The following is a 17,145-nucleotide window of genomic DNA, read 5'->3' on the forward strand; positions in this document are numbered from 1 at the left end:
CTTTAACACGGTAAGTTCGGGAAAAGGTGTTATAAATAATAAACTCGACAACATACTGTTAGAAACTCGCTCAATATATGTTACCGTGACATAAGTTGACATATGTTCGGTGTTTTTTTAATAGTATGTTGTCTAGTTTATTATTTATAACACCTTTTCCCGAACTTACCGTGTTAAAGGAAGAATCGGGCGCCATTTTGAATTTTCCAATACATCGGTAAACACTATGCTTTTCGAGCTGAATAAACATGTTACATTGAATAAAAACACACAAAATATATCCAGTTTGGTAGAAACGTAACTTATCTTGCCTTTAATAACATTTTATTGTTATATATTTGTTTTTTGACAACTTTTTCGAATCTGTGTAGTGAGTGTACCGTAATACAAACCCAAATTGTAAATATTCACGTTTATTTTTTTCTACATGGATTTAATTTTTCAATTTCTTCGTTATGGCGTGCTAAAAAATAATAAAGATCGCTTTTTAAGCTAATAAAATAATATTCAACGGCGAACGTGCAGTGCATGCATCACGTCAACAAAACAAAAATTGGGTACTAGTTGATACTTATGCAGAATACGGACCGTGCTGAAATAATAACGTTAGAAAACCATTCTTAACATGGGGAGTAAGTTTTGTAACCATCCTGTACTTTCACCTAACGATTTAATAAACGGTATTTATGCAGAGAAGGTACCATGTTATTTTGTATCGTATTTTCAAGTTTTACGGTGTCTTTTATTTATTAAATTGCTAGGTGAAAGTACAGAATAGTTACAAAGAAGTCCCCTTCATTTGTTAAGAATGGCTTTTTAAATAATGTTATTTCAGTACGGTTCCTTTTCTGCATAAATACCACGAGAACCCCCTCCCCCATAATTTCAACCGGTATTCTGCAGTTGTTTTTTATTTATTTATTCATTTATTTTTTTACGACCTAACCCAGCATAAACACCCCTAACCTCCCCATGTTAAGAATGGTTTTCGGAATAAACACCCTAACCTCGAAAACTGTACTACATACTTTAAAAATTATAGGGGCTAGGTGTTTCTCGTTCAGATCCGACAATACCACAAAAGATACCATAAAACATGAATTTAACTTGAAACTTTAAAAAATAGCACAGTCCGTATTCTGTAGAAGTACCAAATTTAGATAAAAGACTGATTCCCCTAACAAATTGATAAAAAAAAATGTAAATAGGTGTTAGTGCTTGTTTACATTGGTGATCTTTTAAACCAATACATTCCAGACGATTTAAAATACGTTAAAACGCAAAAACCATATCCAGCTAGATAGAAAAGTAACTTTTAATAGCATTTATTTAATTTTTGACCACTTTTCCGGTTTGATGTCCTTTTGTAAAACAAACCCGAAAAATAATTGCAAGCAAAAATAGAATGTAACGAATTATCGAGTTTTATTGTATGCTTTAATGTGGAAGAGTTGTGCGACTAATTCAATATGACAAACAAGGGTACTTGTGCACTTTTGCCACCGTGCCGAAATATTTTGAAAGCCATTCTTAACATGGGGCGGGTATTTTGTAACTATTCTGTGCTTCCACCGAATAATTTGATGGTACTCGTGCAGTGCACTTATTGATCCGTGCTGGCTGAAATAATGACGTTATTATTTAAAAGGCCATTCTTAACATAAGGAGTGGAGGGTGTTTTGTACCTATTCTATACTATAACCTTACAATTGAATAAAAAAAACATATCATAAACCTTTAAACTTGGAAATATGATTTAAAAAATAGCGCGGATCAGTAAGTGCACTAGCACCAATTTGATATATAAAAAAAAAAAGATATCATGAAGCTTGAATTTAACCTTGGAAAAAAAACAAAACTATTTAAATATAGCGCGGTAGCAAAAGTGCACAAGCACCCAAACAAGGGAGATAACCCTTGTCTAATTTAAGATTCAACATTTTTTACCGTAGCATACGGCATAATCACATTGACCTACCGGTTCGGTTCCCGTTAGATCACCAAAATTAAACGATGTTGAGCCTGGCCAATACTAAAATGGATGACAATTTGGTAATACCAGGTGCTGTATGTGCTCGGAGCCTGGAGAGGGATGGGCACCACCAGGCTATTCTTGCCAAAGGCACCCTGCATGAAATAATGCAGCAGTGCAGCACCCCACGATCTTGGAGGGTTGAGGGATTTGTTCATATTCATTTTTTTTACCCAAATGTAATTTTGGATGATTCGTTGGGCGTTTTTTTCTTATCTGCAACTTTTGATTCTTTTGAACGAACTTTTCTAAGATGGTTTAACATTAATTATTGTAAAAAAAATTTGTTGATTTTCCACTCTTTGATGTGATGGTTTGACATAACTTGAAAGCAACTGTATTCTTATTCTTGGGATTGACATCAAAATACTTCCAGCAGAAACTGGTTGCCATAATGGTTGAAGGTTGTTAATATTTGTTTAATTTTTTACATATTAGATATCAGGCATAAGTAATTTAAATAAGCAATTTATCTCAATAAAATATACATTATCTAAACCAGAAAAAATTAAAAAATATATATGTAATGGTAGCAAGAATCCGAAAATGAGGAACAAGAGTATGACTGATAAAGAATGCTTTCTTTTCTGTTCGCACGTCGTCGCAATTTACTGTACAATTCCTCAATATGAAAACCGAAAGATGAAGTAATAATTTTCTTTGACAAATGATTTAAAGTAAAAAAAAAAATAATGTTAATTTGATAGGAAGAGAAAGGATGGAACTTATACATATACTTACATCTATTTGCCTCAAATTCAGTGCAGTTTTAAAAGTTTAAATGTTAACAGCATGCCATGCCTGTTATTTGATTTTATGGTGTAGACGATGCATGTATCTTCGATAAATTTTCACTGGCAAGCAAATAAGGGAGTTAATTTGTCTTCATTTACAATATAATTTAATTAATATTAATATCATTCATGGCAACAAAATTCGCTGATAAATCGGCATTGGAAAACTTATTAATCATCCAATTAATCTGTAATCATCCGATTATCAAAAGTTGATTAATCAGTAATCTAATCAGCCAATTTGGTAATCGATACATCCCTAGTTTCAAATGAGGGCCACATCATGCCACCTCACATCTTCGAAGTTGGCTTGAAAGTCAACACCAAAGTGTATCTGGATGTGCTGAAGAGTGTGGTGATCCCCTGGTGCAATTAGGTGACCACTGGCAGACCTTGGGTGTGGCCGCAGGACTCAGCGCCGGCCCACAAGTCCAGAGACACTCAGGCTTGGCTACAACTTTGTACCCTTCTCTCACTGCCCCCTCTCCTCCCCGATCTGAACCCGCTTGACGACTTTGTTTGGTTATACGTTGAGAACATCACTAACATGACCTCCTACAACACCAAAGCCAGCCTGATCGCCATCATCTACCGAGTATTTGCCAAGCGCCTGCCGGCGCTTGTAGAAAAAACATGCTCTCAGTTCCGGACCTGTATCAAGGCAATGATTGAGGCTGTAAACAGCTACACTCAATAGATGTTGGCTCTACTACATAATCAAGTTGTCTGAATTGATTTTTTCAATAAAAGTTTTTAAATAAAGCTGTAGCGTCTTCTTTAGGGTGACAAATGCATCATTTGACCGTGTAGAGAAAGTATGTTTGAATTGCAAAGTTATTGAGGTTGTTCATAAGTTTTATTACATTGGTGACACCATTGGAGCACAGGGAGGAGATGGTGCTAGTGTGATTGCAGGAGTAAAAGGAGTAAGTTCGAGGAGTTTCTGCCATTATTAACCAATAGCGTGTTACCACTGTGGACCAAGGAAAAAGTTTACCAGGTATGTGTACAAAGTGTGATGATGTATAAAACAAACTTGGTCAATGAGGAATGAGGACATGCGTTGCATGGAGAGAAATGATATGCGAGTGATATAATGGCTGTAATGTTAGTCTGGAAGACAGGTTCAAATCTGAAGGTCATTAAGAGAAGGAATAAATTTGGCAAATATAGGGAGATGTGTGCAGGACAGGTAATTTTGTTTGGTCACATTTGCTTAGGTTAGTATATGTAGTACAATTGAGATAGTAAGGGAAAGAAAAGGAAAATATCGGAGGATGTGATAAAAGGCCAGATTTGAAAGAAGGATAAATAAAGATCTTGCTAGAGATTGGTTGGATTTTGTTTTATGGTAATTGTTTGAGACAAGGCATGAAGCCACTTGATGTTAGGAGCTAACAAGAGCAAAAAACAGGAGATGCCTATTGACCTTAGTCTTGAAATGATCAAGCATGTAGGTAGGAGGAAAACTGAACAGGAGAGTTCCACAACCTTGCTATTCTTGGCAAGAACTTGTTTTTAGAAGTAAACGTCTTAGAGCTGTCCAACACATGCCAACATGTAAAACAGATATTAAACTGAATTTGATGATTTCTTGTGGTTGTTTTTGTTAATAATGACTTTTTTTTATAAAAATATTCTTTGTTTTTCTGTATATTGTTCTTTTTTTGTGTTTTCTATCTTTTTTTTTTTTTTTTTTTTACATAGGCATCACCACATTATCAAGGCCAAGAGGCCACTCAAGGATAAGGGTTAAAGAGTGTACAGTAGAAATTGGACATTATAGTAATCATTAGTAATGAAAATTTGGTAAAGTTGATAACTTATATGGAACGGCTCATCAAGAACTTATTTACGTTAGACTATCTGTTTTACATGTTGGCATGTGTTGTACAACTCTAAGAAATTTACTTCTGAAAACGAGTTTTTGCCAAGAATAGCAAGGTTGTGGAACTCTCTTCCTGTTCACCGTTTTCCTCCTACCTACAGCCTTGATCATTTCAAAACTAAGGTTAAGTACTCGTTAGTATTACACCAAAATACTATGGTGAAACAAATGAGTTCTACTAATTGATATGTTTGTATCATTTTTTTCAGCACCAGTATGAATCGGCAGTATTTTGGGCCGACAAAGCCGTTTCTTTATCTAATCGTAAGTCCATGCTTTATCTTTTTTTGATCTGTCCAGGTTTGATATTTTAAATTCAGTTTTCTAAAAATTTGACTTTGCTACAGCAGTATTTGCATCGAAAAAAAAAAAAAAAAATTGAAAATTTATACATGGCACAGGGTCATTCGAAAGTCCCCTTAAAAAATATAGTAATAGAGGAACAATTAATATAGCAATACAAGATAGTCTTGGAATAAGTTTATTCACTTTAAGAAAAAGAAAAAAAAACACTATAGCATTAAAACAAATAACAGGAAAACATTTAAGGATTCAGCTTATTTTTATTTGTCACAAATCAAAAATTTACACATGATTTAATTTGATTTAAATTTATGGTTTGGATTCTTCAAATAATTGATTTGATTGTTTTAAAGAGTTGATTTTCTTAATAGCTTGTTTTAATGGTTTACTTGTTAAGTTTTAATGGGTTTGTTTTAATAGATTTACTTAAGAGTTTGTTTTAATGGGCTTGTTGGAATAGGTTTACTTAATAGGTTTAAATAAGCTTAATGGTTTTAGTGGGTTATTTTAATGGGTCTAATTGTTTAACAGTGCTGTCTAAAACCTAAGATTTGGTTATGGGCGTAAGTGCCATCTCTAAGCTAAGACTTAGCGACGGGCGTAAGTGCCGTTTCTAAGCTAACCCTAACAGATGTCAGTGCTGTCTTGAAGCTAAGCTTTACTGACTGACAAAACCTCAGATATTAGGACACATCTAAAATAGAAGTTACAATTGGTCATTTTTTAATTCATTTGATTTTAGGTGCAGTGGATGATGTTTACTGGTATGCCCAGGCTCTTTACTTAACTGGACAATACCATCGTGCCTCTCACCTTTTGCGTAATGGAAAATTGGATAAGGTAAGTAAAGACTATTCTTGTTTCTCTTCTTCCATTGTTTTTCCTTTTTTTCTTTTATTTTCTTGTTTTTCTTTGTTTTTCCTTTGTTTTCCCTCTCTCTGTTCTTTTTCCCTCTCTCTGTTCTTTTTCCCTCTCTCTGTTCTTTTTCCCTCTCTCTGTTCTTTTTCCCTCTCTCTGTTCTTTTTCCCTCTCTCTGTTCTTTTTCCCTCTCTCTGTTCTTTTTCCCTCTCTCTGTTCTTTTTCCCTCTCTCTGTTCTTTTTCCCTCTCTCTGTTCTTTTTCCCTCTCTCTGTTCTTTTTCCCTCTCTCTGTTTTTTTCCCCCTCTCTCTCTGTTTTTTTCCCCCTCTCTCTCTGTTTTTTTCCCCCTCTCTCTCTGTTTTTTTTCCCCTCTCTCTCTGTTTTTTTCCCCCTCTCTCTCTGTTTTTTTCCCCCTCTCTCTCTGTTTTTTTTCCCCTCTCTCTCTGTTTTTTTCCCCTCTCTCTCTGTTTTTTTTCCCCTCTCTCTCTGTTTTTTTCCCCTCTCTCTCTGTTTTTTTCCCCTCTCTCTCTGTTTTTTTCCCCTCTCTCTCTGTTTTTTTTCCCCTCTCTCTCTGTTTTTTTTCCCCTCTCTCTCTGTTTTTTTTCCCCTCTCTCTCTGTTTTTTTTCCCCTCTCTCTCTATTTTTTTTTCCCCTCTCTCTCTATTTTTTTTTCCCCTCTCTCTCTGTTTTTTTTCCCCTCTCTCTCTCTGTTTTTTTTCCCCTCTCTCTCTCTGTTTTTGTTTTCCCTCTCTCTGTTCTTTTTCCCTCTCTCTGTTCTTTTCCCTTTGCTTTTTTCCTTTTTTTTTTCATCTCTTTCTTTTTTTACTTGTGCTTACTAATGTAGTATGGAGGCAGACGACATTGCTGGAATCGTTGATGCTATTACATGTGTGAATCCCCTTTTCCAGATTCCCCCCCCCTGTTAGATATTTCACAATTTTTTTGAAATTGAGAATAGAAGATTAAGAAATCAAAATCCTAAATACCAAATAGTTTAGTTATAAAACGCACCAGTAATATGTTATCTTGCGTTTACTCTGCTATTCTGGCACACAAACTGCCTCTTTCTTGTGGTACCAGCTTCAGGCTGTCTGAAGATACTGGCTTTCTCACCTAAAATGCACCAAACATTGCTGTTATTGTTTTTTTTTTTTGTTTTTTGTTTTCTTTTCTCTTTAATACACTCAATCATATTCTGCAAAGCTAAAAACAAAAATATCAATTTTCCCCTACAAAACAACCAAACCAAACACTGTGAATAAATATTTGAAGATATAAAGAACTTGGGGCATAAATACTTTTACCAAAATGACTGGATCCACCCGATGTTGTCCAGTCATAACATACACTTACATATAATATTTTAATTTATGCCGATTTCGTATTTGATTATTATATTGTACCAAATATATAATTTTAAAAGTAAAAAAAAAAAAAAAAAAAAAAAAAAAAAAATTGAATCATTTGCCATCAGCTAGAATTGAAACCAAAGCATATAGCGCTCCAGCCTTAGTCATTACCATTTGTGCTATCATCATCATTGGATAAGTAATAGTAAAAAAAAAAAAATGAACCACCTTTAACGTATAAATGTATATTTGCACATGCGTACAAGAGCACTTTCAGTTGACTTTTGCCTGCCAAGTTTCAATATTTTCAATGTTGACCCCCTTAACAGCTATTTTTACCAGCTGAAGATCAAATCAGATTTGTTTTACAGGTCCAAATCACTTATATATATCAAGTTTAAAGTTAGTAGATCAAAAATTGACAAAGTAGTTTGTAGAAACCGTTCTTCAGACAGACAATGTCACTTATGTGCACTAGCAAGCTGCTCAGCATTGCCCAGTTGTAAAATATGCTTAGATATAATATTTTAATTCATGCAGATTGTGTATTTATTATTATAGAGCCAATTCTTTATTGATTATGTTATACTTAATACATAGTAATGATTTAAAAAGTAAAAAAAAGTCATCAGCTAGAATTGAAACCAAAACACTTACCTCCCTAGCATTATTCGCTACTATATGAGCTAACGACAGACGGATATCAAAACTTAGAAAATTAATGAAGTTTAACATATAAATCTATATTTGTGCATGCATAGAGAAGCACTTTGTCAACTTATGCTTGCTGAGTTCCAAATTTTCAATTTTGAACGCCTAGCAGCTATTTTTACCAACTAAAAATCAAATCAAATTTGTTCCACAAGTTCAAATATCTGGTTTCAAGTTTGTAGGCCAAAAATTGACAAGAGTTTGGTAGAGACCATTCCGCGCACACACACACAGACATATAGTAATGGTTTCAAAATGTAATCAACTAGGATCAAAACCAAAACATTTAACAGTCCAGTCTTAGTTGTTACCATTTGAGCTATTGACAGATGGATAAGAAAATGTTAAATAATATAAATGTATATTTGTGCATACGTAGAAGTAACTGGTTTAATCGACTTACTCCTGCCAAGTTCAATTTTTTTCTTTTTCTTTTACAATTTTGACTCATTAGTAGCTATTTTTACAGGTTAAAAACGAAATCAAATTTGTTCTACAGGTCCAAATCCCTTATCAAGTTTCAAATCTGTAGACCCAAAATTGAGAGGAGTTTGGTAGAAAACATTCCGCATGCGCAGACAGTCACTAATATATATATAAATGGCGTAATGTAAACATATAAGGTATTTACAACTTCTTTCAATTTTCGGATTTTTAATCCTGTCAAAATGCACTTTCAATCCTTTGATGGACTGATTGTTGCTATTTCTTCTGATGAGTTAAGGGCAAAATAGATTCACTGATTGATATAATAGATTGATTTTGTGCTATGAAACAGATACTGTCAAGAATTGTAAATGTCAACTGAATTAAAGGAATAAATTGTAAGATGGTCAACATGAACTCTGGAATATAGACTTTTGTCATTCACTCATATATATATATATATATATATATATATATATATATATATATATATTTGTCTACGATCTTTCCATTTTTATTTGACTTTATAACTTAGTCCATCTATGAATTCTGATGATGCTAGTTGGATTTTTCCTCTCTTTGAGGATTTTCCTCTAGTTGAAACAATTTGTAAACTCATTCTGGACTCACAATAATAAATTTCCTATATATATATGTATATATATGTATACTAGCAAAAGTACCCATCGTTGACTGGGTTCAAAAACAGCCTACAGAAAATGGACTCTGATTTATGAAGTTATGATAGGTCATGAAAAGGAAGGGTTGTAAAGAGATAGTTTCGAACTTGGGGGTATCAAAACAAAAGCAAAATATGATGAAAGTAAAAATAAAATAGATAAACCCCATAATTTATTATACGATACCTGTTCACACTGAAACACTTATCACAATATTCTGTGGATCTATATTAAAAAACCTTGTTAAACTTTGTAACATATTTCCATTCTATGGAGGCCAGGTGCGAACGCAGACCCCACAATTTTATTATACCATCCCTATTTAAGTTAAAACATACTTATCAAAGTAAACGATTTTTTTAAAAATTTTTATTTCCATACTTTGTGGACCAGGCGCGAACACTGAGCCCACAATTTTAATGAACCACCGTTCTGCCAGATCAAACATACCCATTCCTGTGTCTCGATACATCTTCTATCATTATATGTAATCAGTTTTTTTAAAATAGTCAACCATATAGGAGCCTATTCGTGACCACACACACACACACACACACACATACACACACATACACACACACACACACACATACACACACACACATACACACACATTCAGCTTTATATATAGGTAGATAGATATGTGTGTGAATGTGCTAGAAGTTTATCATCACAAATGCTATACAATTATGCAAATTTAACCTTTGCGAAGTTGCTCGCATATCCATGACCAATTATATTAAAAAAGCCTGTTTTAGAAATTTTTTTTAAATAAAGTAGGCTTTTAATATCAATGTCAGTGTAACAAAAAACTAAACTTGTTAAACTTCAAAAAAAAAATTTTTTATTTTTTACTGAGAATTTTTCATTGAAATAATAATGTATTTTTCTACTACTTATCATACTGTTAACAGATGCATGCGATTGAGGATCGTGTGTGAATTTAATATTCCCTTGACACTTTCTCCTCTGGAGTGTAACAGAGCGCATATGAGCATGTATGAAAATATCAACAGCAGCCGAAGAATGGATAGCAAGCGATTGTATTAGCAGCAGGAGCAGCATTTGAATGCGTATGCAAATTGGCAAGTGTGCTCGGTGTGAAGAAAAAGAAAAAAGACACCACGTGGTCGGGGGGGGGGGGGACAAAGTCAGCACCGAAGAAGATGGATGTGTAAAGTGAAAGCAAGAATGAGCCAGCTGTGCAGGGCTCTACGTACAAATTTATCTTTAGTTGACCTTTGGCAACTAAATATTTTCGTTTACTAGCCAAACCCATATGATTTTTAGAATATGACATCTTCGTTCTGTGACGAGTATGCACATCATAAAAAGTTTTTTGTATATATTTTAATAAGTGTAATTCTAAATATACACCGAATTTTATGTTGAAGATAAAACATTCAAATTTTCTCGGATGTTTTTTTTTTTAAACAGGCTTTGTTAAAAAAAAAAAAAGTATATAGTTTTGTTAAACTTTTTTTATTGTTTAAATTATTTGACTCGTTTTATTAAAAAAAAAAAGTCAAAAAGATATTTTCACTCAGTAGTGAGCTTTGCAAGAGTGTCAGTTAAAGAAATTCAATTGCCAAAAGATAATTGTTTCATTATTTCTAGTCGCCACTTTGAAAAATCACTCGCAAATGTGACTATTTCACTCGCAATGTAGAGCCCTGCTATGGCAGTCAAAAAAAGATAATACAAGAAATGACTGTCTACGGCCGGCATATAGTGGAGCATAAACGAGAGACAAGTTTTTTACACAGGCATCACCACTTATCAAGGCCAAGAGGTCATTCAAGGATAAGGGTTAAAGAGTCCACAGTAGAAATTGGACAATATAGTAATCGTTAATTAAATTTGTTAACTCATGTGGAACGGTTCATCAAAAACTTGTTTACGCTAGACTTGAAGACAACCATATTGTAGTCAGCTGGAAAGCAGGAAAATGGAAGATAATTCCACAGGCGTGCAGTTCTAAGAAAGAAGCTTTGCTCATGGAATCTACGTTTAGGTTTAGCCAGAGATAAAGAATGGGGGAAATTAGTGATAGTGTTTTCTGCTAGACGGGTGTTTCTTGTGAAAGTCTGGCGAGGAGGGGCATACATTGGAGCTCAACCGAGCACTTGCCATGAAAATAATGATAAAGCAAACTCGCAACATCTCTTCTTTGAGAAAGAGGTTGCAGGGAAGAGAAAAGGACATCCCCTACGAGGCTACGAAGTCTATTTTGAACTGAAGGTAGGATAACTCCTTTCTAGCAGCTCCTGCCCAGATGTGACAACAGTACTCCATCCTTGGACGTACCTGGCTCTTATATAGATAGAGAATTGCATCAGCAGTGAGATATCTACTGGATCGATAGAAGGATCCCACCATTTTTCCAGCAGCCTTGGCAACGGATTTAATGTATGTATTCCATTTAAGATCAGGAGTAAAGATTAAGCCCAGAAGCTTGTCAAAACATGAGGCCTCCCCAAGATGAGAGCCATTCATTTCAATTGATGCCAGATGGGGATCAGAGCCTTGATGATGTAAAGATAAAAGCTTGGTTTTAGATGCATTAAAAGTAACCAGCCAGTCCTTTCCCCATTGTACTACGTGCTCAAGATCAGAGGAGAGAGAATCAGAGAGAACTTATTAGTCTACTGTCTTAGATGTGCTACCATAGATAGTAGTGTCATCAGCATAAATGTGTAAGGATGTGATTTGGAAGATCATTAATGTAGATCAGGAAGAGAGTTGGGCCCAGAATGGACCCCTGAGGGACTCCAGCATTAATACTGAAAGCTTCTGATTTCTGCCCATCAACTACTACTCTTATGAACCTATCAGAGAGAAATGATTTAATTGAGAAGACATTTCCAGCTATACTGTAGCTGGAGATCTTATGCCATACTCTATCCACGACTTTTGATATGTCAAGAGCAATTGCCCTAGAAAGGTAGCCTCCGTCGAGAGATTTACTAATCCTATGAGATATAACTGTAAGCACATCTGCTGTAGATCTAGCAGAACGGAAACCATATTGCGTGTCACTAAGAAGGTTATTTTTGTTGAGATGGTTGATTACTTCTCTATTTAACAGATTCCAGCAACTTACTCATGACGCACAGGAGACTTATTGGCCTGTACTGAGAGGAGGATGAGCGATCACCCGAATTCTTAAATATGGGGTATACTGATGAGATTTTCCAAGGTGATGGGAAGCAATTCTCCTTAAGACAATGTTTAAACAGTTTTGTAAGTATGGGCGCTAGTTCTGGTTGAAGTCGTTTGAGTACTATAATTGGAATACCGTCAGCCAATTGCTTTACTGCAATCAAGGTTTTTGATTAGCTTGGCAACATTACGTACAGATATTTGTATATCACATAGTGTGTTTTCTGATACAGGAAGAAATATTGGAGGTTGGCGGCCTTGGTCGCAAAGGGTAGAATTAGCTGCAAAGTTCTTGGTAAAGAGTTTGGCTTTGTCTGATGCTGACGAGATGACAAGTTGGACATTCATATTTGAATTCATCAGACTATTGTTCTCATCTTGAGTGTGATTTTCACAATGTTTCGGTTGATGTAACCTCCGACCTTCTTCAGGTGTATCTTGTCGAACTCGGGAATTTGGACGGAATTTCGAATGGAACCCTTTGTTTACTTCACGGAGATAGCATGCTCTTGTTCGGTTAGCCATGACTGGATAGAGGTCTTATGTAATTCACAATGGTATTTTTCGGTCGCCCATACTGAGAATTGAACCTTCAGGTGAATATAACTGATTTTTTTCAAGTATATTGTGAAAATCACATTCAAGGTGAGAATGATAGTCCGATGAATTCAAATAACCAATCCTCATCTCAAAAATTCAGAAACGTTTTTAAACTGGTGTCGAGACGAGGAGAGAAAAAAGCTGTAATAAATGACTTGTGTTAAAAAGAAAGAAAAAGCCGAGTCGTATTTCCTATTTATGTTTGTTTGTTCCTGCAATGTTACAAGACGAAGCCGGTTCAATCCACCTAGGTTGAATGCCATACAACAAACAAACTGTTAATGACTGTCACCCTAACTGAGTCAAGCTGGCTTCGTTCTGAACAAGTATCACTTAACCATGCTCCCCAATGTCGTTAGCTAATCCAGATTCAATAGATGAAGACTAACTACTTGTGTGGCTGATATTCTGCTGCAAAGTCACTGTTGACTGTTGCCACCTAGCTCTTCAGCTACCCACCAGCACATTTGCGCCAACCCAAGAACCCAGTGGATAAGTTTTTCCTACAGATGATCAGCTGTATGGCTGAACCATCTTGACATCAGAAAGGCGAATGGCAAGAATCGGAGGTTCACTCATTGTCAGAACTTGAGGTGGTACTCAAGCCAAATAGTTATCTATTTCACTTAACGCTTTGAACTAAAAGTATCCAATGCCCTCTCCTTCAGTAACATTGTACTTTTGTATTTTTCTAATTTTCTTTTTATATATTCTTCCCTTTTCTCCAGAGCCATGCTGAATGTAGATACCTTGCTGCCCGGTGCCATGTAAGTATTTCCATAATTATATTTTCTTAAAATGAGTTATAAAAAATACATTTCATCCATTTTATAATACTATGGAATCCCTCCATACAAAAGAGTTTCGTTATAAAATTTTTCGGCTTATGAAATGTGAAAAAAATTTTTTTTGCTCCTGCAAAGTTTTCAAGATATGAAAGATATGAGTGAGAGAAAGGCTGTTCTTTTTTAAGCGCATACTTCTTTGAAAATCTTTTTTAAAAACTGGGTTTTATTCGATTGTTTAAATTTTTAGGAGTTTGTTTTGTTTTTCTCAAAATTTGCAAATTAGCTGTAAGAAAATACAGGGTGAAACGATGAAATTGTCGCCCTAAAGAAAACAACACTAAAGCTTTATTTTAAAACTTTTATTGAAAAGATCAATTTCGGTAACTTAATTATGTAGTAGAACTGACATCTATTCAATGTAGCTGCCTTCAGCCTCAATCACTGCCTCAATACGGTTCCAGAACTGGGAGCATGCCTTTTCCACAAGAGTCGGCAGGAGCTCGGCAAATACTTGGATCAGACTGGCCGACTAGTAGATGGTCTGCAGCAAAAAAATAAAAAACGGTTTTCATCAAACAGAAATGGAATCATGTAGTCTCTTCTAGGGTGACAATTTTATTTTTTCACCCTGTAAATAATCCATTTCACTTAGAATTCTTTTTCTTCTGAGTGTCCAAAGATTTGATTGAAGTTGGGACTTTACAAGTAATAATTAAAATAATAAAAAGAAATTATCATATCTGCCAGTATTTTTTTTCTTTTAATAAAATTTTATATTTGGATATCAAAGAAAAGTTTAAAAAAATATATAAATAGCAAGTAATAAAATGTTGGTTTGAAAAATCATTAAATTTTAGATTGTTTCTTTTACTCTCCGCCAATAATCATTAAGTGGTGTCCTGCCTGGTACAGGCATTGACGGCTATAGCTCTTTATCTATCTCTCTCCCTCGAGTCCTTCATGAATTTGATGTTGCCCAGGTGTTCAGACTGTCAACGTATGCTTCTCGCTGTCGTTCTGTTTCTTCTACTGAGGATCTTTCCAGTCAAACTAATCTGTTCTATTCCGTTTTTTTCTTAAACATGGCCCATGAACCTCATTTGTCTTTTCGTAATGTTCTTATTAGAAATGGCAAAGGTCTCTAATACCTTTTGATTTGTTTTCTTTTTCTGTCCAACATATCTTTTATTTATTTTTTTTTATTACATTTTCACCCCAAACAAGGCACATTGACACTTTGGTGTAGGAGGCTACTATCAGGGGCAGCAACTACTGGGGCACTATGTTGGGATTTGAGCAGCAAGATGTCTGTTCATATTACACTTGAACTTCTGCATGTCAGTACAGTTAGGGAAGCAGGGACCTGGAATGGAATTCCAGAGTCTAGCAGTTCTGGGGAAGAAACTACTGGAGTAGAAAGATCTTTTACATCTAGGGATCTCTACAGTGTGGGGGTAGGATTTAGCTGCCTGTCGGGTTTGTCGAGGGTGTCTACGTCGTGGGGGCACAAGTGTCTGCAGTTCGTCAGAGCATTCACCATTAAAATACTTGTAGAACAGGCAGAGAGATGCAACGTTTCGTCGATGGGACAGAGGCTGAAGCTTAGATGCCAGTTCAGGGCCTATCAGATTTGCGACTCTTTTGAACCTTGTCTAGGAGCGAGAGACTAGCAGCAGATGCACCAGCCCAAATGTGACAACAATACTCCATACATGGGTGAATGGTGGCCTTATAAAGGTACAGGATACTTTCAGGTGTCAGTAGTTTTCTAGCACGGTAGAGAGAGCCTACCTTTTTGGCAGCGGCCCTGGCATATCTTCAAAATTCTCCTCACAAAAGCAAATTTTAGTTGCCTCTAGTAATTGTGCTGTTGGTGATTGTCCAGCGCTCACAACCATATAAAAGAATGAACGATACATACGTTCAGAGTATTATCGGAGTATCCAATAATGGAGACAATGTAAAAACATCCGGTTAATTAATTTGCACTTATGTCGAATTTTCAAAACGTTTTCTCTGTCTTCGTATTTTTCTAATTTTTTAAACAAGATCAGCAAAGACAAGAAAATCGACTAAGGGAGGTAACTCTCGTTCAAGGGAAGTAACTTTAATTACTGGAAGAAATAAAATCTTATATTTTACAGACCATTATAAATTAGGCCAAAAATTGGACTTATTTTGAAGTTCCAAACTCAAACTCTTGTTTGACTATTTAATAAAGGGAATCAATTAGGAAATGATAAAGAAACCTTCTTTTCATAATTAAAACTAAATCATTGGTTTCATTATCTGTTTTGCATATTGGCATATGTTGGACGGCTTTTAGACATTGATTTTCAAACTAAATTGAATTCGACCACATTTTAAGAATGACTTAAAGTGCTTTTTTTAGCAGATGTAGACCAGTGGGAGGTTAAAGTGAAAGGCCAATAAAAAGAAAAGGTGCTTGTACAGAATTCCACCATATATATATATAAAAAAAAGAATAATGAAAAATCTGTACGATGTATATACTGTGATGTAAAGAAAATATCACATTCCAAAAATCACATAATTTGATTAAGTAGTTTTATTTTTAGAAAGAAAATCATTTAAAAGCAAATTTTAGTTTATTTTAGTTTTTTCAATACGTTAAGGATCGCTTTAAAAAATCTTGCAAGTTTGAATTATTTTGTGTTATCTCCCCTTTTCCTTCAGTCTATTTTCAAAATGGCATTGATACTGTTGCTCCTTTATATAGCCATAAAATTTTATTTTCTTATTAAAATTGCAAAGATATTTAGTTCTTGTCCAGAATTCAGCCATATTCAAAGATAAAGAAAAATTTCTATGATGTATATACCTGTGATAAAACGAAAATATCATATTCCAAAAATTATGTGAATTGCTCAAGTAGTTTTATTTTAAATTTTCTGAGTATCTGAGGAACAACCATCTTGCCTGCCATTTTGAAAAAAATTCAAAACGCAAAGGGAGATAACTCCATGCATAATTATTAGATTTATATTGTAATGCCTACGAATTCTCATGAATCGTTTAAAAAGGATTTAAAAAAAACTACTTGATTAATTTACGTGATTTTTGGAATATGATATTTTCACTTCGTTATGAGTATATATGTCATAGATTTTTTTCTTTGTTTTTGTTTTTTTAATTTGGGGGGAATGTGAGACAAAGACCAAAAAGAATTTTTTTTTTTTTTTTTTTTTTTTTTTTTTTTTAGTCAGTGGACCAGGTTGTGTCAGGGGGTTGAGGATTGGTTGTTCAACTTTTACCAATGTTATCTATAATATAAATTTCACCTGTATGTATGTATGTCTAAAACTTTCGACCAAGGCGACGGATTTTCATGAGATTGGTATCATTTTGAAGCGCAATCCTTTGGACAACAAATATTGAAAAATTGGCCAAAAAATTAATTCCTTCAGCCTTTACTGGGCACTTTTCTACAAGGAGGGGTCGCTTTTTTTGTCAATATTTTCGAAAGTCATCCCCTCTTTTCAATTGTCTAGCCTTAATTTAAACCTATGTCACTTCTGGTTTGGTGATGGGTG

General features: G+C 34.7%; 1 protein-coding gene across 2 annotated transcripts in view; it reads left to right on the forward strand.

Annotated features, from left to right (window-relative positions):
• The window catches only part of LOC145266574 (cell division cycle protein 16 homolog), a 58,316-nt gene that overhangs the window by 483 nt on the left and 40,688 nt on the right, over positions 1-17,145 (forward strand). For both annotated transcript variants that reach the window (XM_080122413.1, XM_080122412.1), the window contains exons 2-4: positions 4,924-4,978; positions 5,760-5,857; positions 13,532-13,570. In XM_080122413.1, coding sequence (XP_079978539.1) covers positions 4,924-4,978; positions 5,760-5,857; positions 13,532-13,570 — 192 coding nt within the window. The remainder of the gene's footprint in view (positions 1-4,923; positions 4,979-5,759; positions 5,858-13,531; positions 13,571-17,145) is intronic.

Source organism: Euprymna scolopes, chromosome 41 (assembly GCF_053919585.1).
Source record: "Euprymna scolopes isolate OS-2025 chromosome 41, ASM5391958v1, whole genome shotgun sequence".
Taxonomy (NCBI): Eukaryota; Metazoa; Mollusca; class Cephalopoda; order Sepiida; family Sepiolidae; genus Euprymna; species Euprymna scolopes.